General features: G+C 35.7%; 1 protein-coding gene across 1 annotated transcript in view; it reads right to left on the bottom strand.

Moving 5' to 3' along the window:
• Positions 1-1147: 1147 nt before the first annotated feature.
• Positions 1148-7817, bottom strand: part of LOC150110035 (calpain clp-1-like) — a 106500-nt gene continuing 99830 nt past the window's right edge. Inside the window, exon 12 of the mRNA XM_090400915.1 lies at positions 1148-1352. Coding sequence (XP_090257041.1) covers positions 1148-1352 — 205 coding nt within the window. The remainder of the gene's footprint in view (positions 1353-7817) is intronic.

Here is a 7817-nt window from a genome sequence, read left to right as displayed (position 1 = left end):
AGTGATTTGCACATGGCATAAATAATGCTTTAAAATTGATACTTTTTATTTTACGTTGAACTTCACCATGAATTCTAGACATAGTTGCAGCATTATCATATCCCTGGCTATGGCATCGGTTGATGTCGTGTGTCCTCTTCTAATTTCTTCAGAATGTCAGAAGTAATATCATTTGCATTTCTTCCTGAGATAGAAAAAAAAACCTAAGAATGACTCCCTCACTTCAACGTTTCCATTTTCGATGTGCACGTATCTGATAACTTCATATGTTTGATCCATGTTAGATATATCAGGAGTACTGTCCAAAAGGATCCCGTATTATTTAGCCTCTTTTTCTGTCTGCCAATATTTTGTCTTTTACATGATTACCTAGTAAATGTATGAATTCATTTTGGATTCTGGGAGATATGTATGAGCTGTATCTCTCGTCATGTAAAGCAGAATGTTAAGTTCTTAATAAATGTTCTTTTAGAACAGGGTCATAATGAGATAGAAACTGAATTAACTCCAAAACATTTCCTTTATTTGTTACTGACGAATGTTCTCTATGACCTCGAAGAGGAAGATTTTGAAGAGCTCAAAAGAGAATTCTATCCAAAACTCTCTTCAAAACATCCTTCATTCTTGTCTTTTCCTTAATAATTTCATCTCTAGTAACTTGATCTATAGCCTTATTAAATTTTAACCTTGTTGCTAAAGTTTTCCACATTTCTAAGCAATTAAGATGTTGTTCCGAAATTTCATGTTGAGAAATCTTTGGATTTAATTTCCACCATTTATTAAAACCATTCTCAAAATTCGATACTCTAGTGGTATAGCCGCAGGCAAATGAAAGGCAACAAAAACAGTATAATTTTTGTATGTTACAAAACCATGATTTTGTAAGTTGGCCAGATCTCCTTTAATTCCTATTCCAGATCTATCTGTTGCATCAAAAGGTCCATCTTTATTTTGAAATACTTCACTTCCTTGCTTAATAATATCAATTTTAATTTCATCAGGTACTGGGATTGACCAAGCAGCAACATTGCAGAATATTGCATTTGTATTTTCCATTCCATTTCCTTACTATTGACGTTCTTTACTTGTTATATTGCTTCTGTCGTATTGAGTTCAATATTCTTTTCATGATCATCATCATCTTATCCTACTGGACTATTTGTTCCAAAGTATCTTCCATTTCTTGCCGTTCTTCCACCACTGTTTCTTTTATTTCACTTGCTATGGTTGAAACTGATGTCGCTGGCATTATGTATTTTACAATAGCTCCCGATATATTTGTAACAGCTTCTTCTTTCATTTTTTTTATTTTCTTTTTTGATATCCACTTGTTCGTTTGTCGTTTCATGTTCCTATAAATTTTAAATAGGGTTTGATTAGTGTTTGACTAACATAGATTGCATCGATCAGAAACAAATCAACAAATAATAGTAGAAAAAAGTTTCAAATTTGTACTTTTAAAAACTGTACTTACTACTGTACTGTATGTAATACAAACACAAAAATACTTCTTCCAAGTTTGTTTATAATCGGCCTATTTTGAACACAGTATTCACAAAATTACGAATGTGTACACTTATACGTTTAGATAAATAATGTGTGATGTTACTATAAAATTGTTCCGCTGGTCTTCGCCTTGCTTTGATTGGCTTTAAAACAATAAAATTTAAAATTTTAAAATAGTCAAGTTTATTAGTTATTTTCAATCAAGGTCACGCGTGTTTCAGTCTTACACCACCACTTCATCCCCCACGAACTGTAAATTAGAATGTTATACTCCTTCTAGCTTTGACGTTGTAATAATACAAAAGTAACTAATCAAAATTCGCGCGTTTTGAGATGAATTCGAATTAACTATCTACATATTTTATATGTATGTCGTATTTAGCACCAAATTTTTAAAAAAAATTATTTACGAATATCAATGATATTAAATAATTTTTAAGAACCGAAAATGATATAAAACTTTTATACAAATATCTAGTGAATAGTAATGATATTCCATGCTCTTGATCCCATTCAGCTTGGTGCCCAGGTGCCATGCACAGGGTGCATGGAAGGTGGTCAAAGAGTGTTTGAAGAAAACAGTATTTGAATATACCAGAGTCAGAAGGAAAAATCAAGTAGAAGTTAAATGGATGAATAGCTTCATGTAGCAATTGTTGCAGAATAAGATGTGGAGGAAATTAAAAAAAAAGTGATAAGTATGTCCATGAGCAGTACAAGGCACAGACAAGAAGTTTGACCACAAGAAGTATGGTAAGAAGATCAAATCTAATTATGAAAAAAAGCTAGATGAGGCCTAAGGAGTTCTTCACTATGTAGTTAGTAAAAGGAGGAGTAACTATGGAAAGATGAATTTAAAGAGTGCAGATGGTGAGTACGTAACAGAACAAAACCAAATAATTTAATTATTAGTGAGGATTTTGCAGGACTGTATTGAAAACAAACAAAAGGTGTGATGTTGCAATGCCAAATGTGACATTAGCAGAAATAGAGGTGCTTAAAATATTTCAGAACCTCCATATGACCACAGCCATTGGATTCGATGACATATATGCATGTATATTATAAGAATGTGTAAGGGAACTATCCGGTCCTCTGACCAAACTGTTTAATTTAACCTTACTGCTAGGAAGGTGCCATTGGATAGAAAGAGGCCAAAATATGAGAAAATACTCTCACTTCATAAAGGAGACTCCAAGACAGAAGAAGAAGCAAATTCTAGGCCAATCAGCATCTCAGAAGTGTGGTTAAAGTACTGGAGAAATTGATGAAAGAAGAATTCAGGACTGGATGGCTAAGAATATATAATATAAAGGGCAACATGGTTTTGTGAAGAGTAAATCTTGCTTTAGTAATTACTTACTTTTTTATAATCAAGTGCCAGTGTGGTTAGATAAAAGAAATGGCTACTCAGTGATATTGTTTAACTTTGCAAAAGCATTTGACAAGATACCACAGAGCACTCTGTTGCATAAATTGGAGCAAATGGGGATGGATATGAATCTGGTGATTTGGAAGAGAGCGTAGCTGATGGACAGATATCAAATAGTGGATTATGGAGTTGAGTCCAGGAGGAGGCAAGTGACCATTTAATATCAATAATATTAAATAATTTTTAAGAACTGGAAATGATACAAAACTTTTTATACATATATCTGGTGAATAGGAATGATATTCCATGCTCTTGGCCCATTCAGCTTGGTGTTCGGGGTGGACCGCTACCCTCTCCCCCCCCCCCCCTCTGGATGTGCCAAACACAACGCTCACCAAAGCACAACAAGACCTAAATGAAATCACAACAAACTTCTACCAGAACTCAGTTGTAATCAACGGTACCGAAAAACACAAGTCCCTCACCACTATCGCTACACTGTTACAACAACATTAACAATTAACAACAAAAATACCTGCCAATGTCCCGAAATCATACCCATAACACATGCAAAATACCTTGACCTTTACATAGATTGCCACCTTAAATGGACAAAACATATAAATTACCTACATAATAAAGTTCGCATCATCACAGCAAAACTCCACCTAATATAAAAAAAAAAAATCCTATATCACGGTATCTGTCAATCTCTACTCAGGTAGAGTATAACGGTCTATGCAAACACATCAAACAGACTAACAAAATTAGAAATATTACATAGGAAAATCGTGTCAACAGTGATTTGGAGACCTTATATACAACAGCCAATATCCGAACCGCTTATGGCGACACAGAATCCTGAGCATTAAAAAATTGAAACATTACATAATGTTACTAAGAAATTACTTCGACATCACCTATCATAACAACAGAGACACATATCGCATAACACGACCCACAACAACTCTGTACATCCCTAGATCCTTCAACTACTCATACGGATCATTTGTGAGATTGCATCTGATACCCACGCTACTCAACAACCTTCCAAGAAATTTAAAACACATAGACAACTTGTTGTTGTTATTATTATGATCCATCGAGTCATTTCCGACTCCTGGCGACTTTAGCATACACTCTCCATTACGATCTGTCCCTGACCATGTCTTTCAGAAACTCCAAGCGCACTCCGGTTGCTTCTTTAACTCCATCCACCCATCTAATTCTTGGTCTTCCTCTTCTCCTGCTTCCATCAACTTTAGCAAGCATCATCACCTTCTCCAGACTGTCATTTGCTCGCATAATATGTCCGAAGTATGACAATTTTTGCTTGATGATCATTGCATCAAGGGAGCAATCTGGCTTTATTCTGTCTATCACTAATTTATTGGTTTGCTTTGCAGTCCATGGCATTCTTAGTAAGTGTCTCCAAACCCATAATTCAAATGCATCTGTCTTCCTTCTTTCACTCTTTCTCAGGGTACTTTCACATCCATACAGCACCACAGGGAATACCATTGCTTACACGATTCTGATTTTTGTTGTGAGGCTAATATCTTTATCTTTAAAGATCTTGCTTAAATTTGTCATAGCTTTTTTTTCGAGTAATAATCTTCTTCTAACTTCTTCGGTACAATAACCATCTTTATCAATTCGGGATCCTAGGAACACAAAATTATAACTGCTTCAATTTTCTCCCCATCTGCTTCATAATCATTAAGTTCACATGTTGCCATAACTTTTGTCTTTTTGAGGTTAAATTTAGGACCATATTTAACACTTTCTTCATTAAACGTTTATAATAAGTTCCTTCAAATCTTATTTGCATTCTGTTAGCAAGGTGGTATCATCTATATACCTCAAATTATTTTTTTTTCACCAATTTTAATTCCAACTGGAGACTCCTCCAACCCTGCCATTCTTAAAATGTATTTTCTGTACAAGATAAACAGGTATGGAGATAAAAGACATCTTTGTTGCACCCTTTTAATTGTGAAATACTCAGTTTCTCCAAGATCTGTTCGGACAGTAGCTTCATGTTCATAATAAAGATTCCTCAGAAGGATAATGAAATGCTCTGGGACTCCCATTGTTCTTGACACATTCCACAGTTTCACATAATCTACAGAGTCAAATACCTTGCTATAGTCAAGGAAACAAAGGTAGACATTCTTGTGATATTCCTGTGCTCTTTCTAGTATCCATCTCATATTGGCGATTTCATCTCTTGTTCCTCTGCCTTTTCGAAATCCTGCCATTTCTCTCTTCATGATGGTTCCAGTCTTTTCTAAATGATCTTAAGTAAGACTTGCATGAAAAATCAGTGCTACAATTCTGTAATTTTCGCACTCTCTTGCAACGCCTTTCTTCAATAAAGTGTATAAACTGATTTTTTTCCATTCCCGAGGCCACATAGACAACTACAGAACATTAAAACACGAACTCTGAAAACTGTACCAACACAGTTAACATAGCATTAACACTTATATACACATGACAAATCATCAGCATCCAACGTCTACATTCTATCCATATAAGTACCAAACAACATAAATAGTGAAGGCTAATCTTACTCTCTTCATAAAAGTTTACCCTAGCTTCGAAGTAGGGAGATTAGCCCCCCCATTCAACTAATCCTCATAATCATAGACTGCAAATTATTGTAAACGTATATGACAATACCGTGTATAATAATAATTGATTACGCTTGAATCCTCCGAAACCTTTATAGTTTCTAAATTCGGCACGAAACTCTTGTAGTTCTATATATTCTGCTTTGAAATAATGTTGGATTCAATATCCACTTAATTTGTATAATTCTGCATCGCCGAAGTGAAGCCTCTTGGCTCTTTATTTCAGTAATTCTTGGTACCTTTTAAAAGTGACAACTTTTGGCAACTCGTACGGGAAAAGCATGACTTCTGCATCACTTCAACCTGGATATTTTACATCTGCAACTGGCTCCCATTGACGAGACCTTAACAAAGGTCGAAATAATTATAATCTTAACAATAATCATTGCTAAGATTATAATAATATACTTTGTGTAAACAATTATTATTAAAAAAAAAAAAAAATCAGCTAACGCCTTTTTATTCCCGTATATACGGGAGTAGGCGAGGCCATTTAGCCCTATCTAACTTTTGGAGACTGAGTGGGCAGTTCAATCTCCACTGGTACCCAATCAGAGACAGATGGCCCAAGGCTATCACTAATTAAGCGGTACGCAGTGAAGAGAGACGGCTCAAATGTGCCGCCATCTCGTGGTCTCTAACCCTAATACAATATATTTAATGTCTGAAATAATGTGGGTTCTACGGTCGATTTTCTTGAGTTTACAGGACGAAAAACCCGAGTTTCCGGGAGGAAAAACCTGCTTGCCCGTGCCAGAGATCGACTAACTCGGGAACCGGTCGAAAAAAGGCTTAGAAAAATTTCCTCTAGTCGCCGACTAGACTCGAAACCAAGACTTCCTTCGTGCGGCCTAGCGCGGTGGTGTGCAAACGCCACATCCACTGAGCTACACAGGCTTGTCAATTATTATTATTATTATTATTATTATTATTTAAACATATATTATATACGTGCAAGTATCTGTTATGCACAATTACGTTCATGTAATGTACGGGGCTTCCACAGGTCACCAAGCGCGTCCCCTAGGAGGCGGATGGGAGGAAAACCCTGACTACCATCCCTTCGATATCAGGGCAGCTCTGAATATATTGAATAAAGAGCCGTGGACCAGTGGTTTTGGGACCCCATGTGAAAATATTGCATTCACCAACCAGCACTTGGTCAGCATGGTGAATTTATCGCAAGATCAATCCGATAGAAATAAAATGACCCTCATTATCCGGAGACCGGATTGTTACCACCTATGGCAGCAGGCAGTTAAACATGAAGGCAGAGGGTGCTAAGAATCCCCGGGTAACCAGATAATGCTACTATTGGAAACTAGACTTTGGAACATTAAACTGCATGACTCTGAGCAGTGAAGCACGGCTAACTGAATTAACTGAAGAGCCAAAGCGACTAAAATGGGACATTCTTGGACTGTGCGAAGTCAGACGTAATGGTGAATTCTTCGATTAAAAAATGGAGGCATTATATTATAGAGGCCAAGATAAGGAAAGAATCATTAGAGTTGGATTCTTGGTCAACAAAAAAAAAATGAAGAACAGCATAATAGAATTTGACAGTTTATCCGATCGAATAGCAAGTATTGTTGTTCAAATCTCGAAACGATACACTCTTAAGATCGCCCAAGTCTAGGCACCAACAATAAGTCATACTGACGAAGAAATTGAAGCCTTCTATCATGATGTATCTCAACTCTACAATAAAGGAAAACATCATTTCAGAATTGTAATGGGACACTTTAATGCTAGAATTGGTATTCAACATTCAGATGAAAGCTCAATGGGAAATTTTGGATATGGCATGAGAGATGACAGAGGAGCAAGGTTAATAGAATTTGCAGAAAAAGAAAACCGGTATATCATGAATTCCTTTTTCAAGAAAAAAACACATAGAAAGTGGACACGGAAAAGTTTAATTGGAAAAAGTAGTGAAATTGACTTTATCCTCAGCAATAAGAAAATCATCTTTTAAGACTACTCTGTTATAAACACCTTCAATGTTGGAAGTGACCATCGTATGGGACGCAGTAAAATCCAAATAAACTGCCAAAAAGAAAGAAGCAAAACATAGATGTACACAAACTCAACATTAAAAAAGATATATCAACACGAACTAAACAATATATTTTAAACATCTTATTATAAATGACAATGCTGATCTATCAGATAGTAATGACATTATTATCCAAAACCTTTTCCAATGCTCACTTGAAATAGCCGGTACCACAGAACAGAAACAAGACAAAATCTCTGAAGAAACAAAACAGCTTATGAAGAAACGAAGAGAAATGAAACAA

This window comes from Typopeltis vanoorti, chromosome 1 (assembly GCF_054136105.1).
Source record: "Typopeltis vanoorti isolate ZY-2024b chromosome 1, IOZ_Tvanoo_1.0, whole genome shotgun sequence".
In the NCBI taxonomy this organism is placed as follows: domain Eukaryota; kingdom Metazoa; phylum Arthropoda; class Arachnida; order Uropygi; family Thelyphonidae; genus Typopeltis; species Typopeltis vanoorti.
This window is presented reverse-complemented; position numbering and strand designations above follow the sequence as displayed.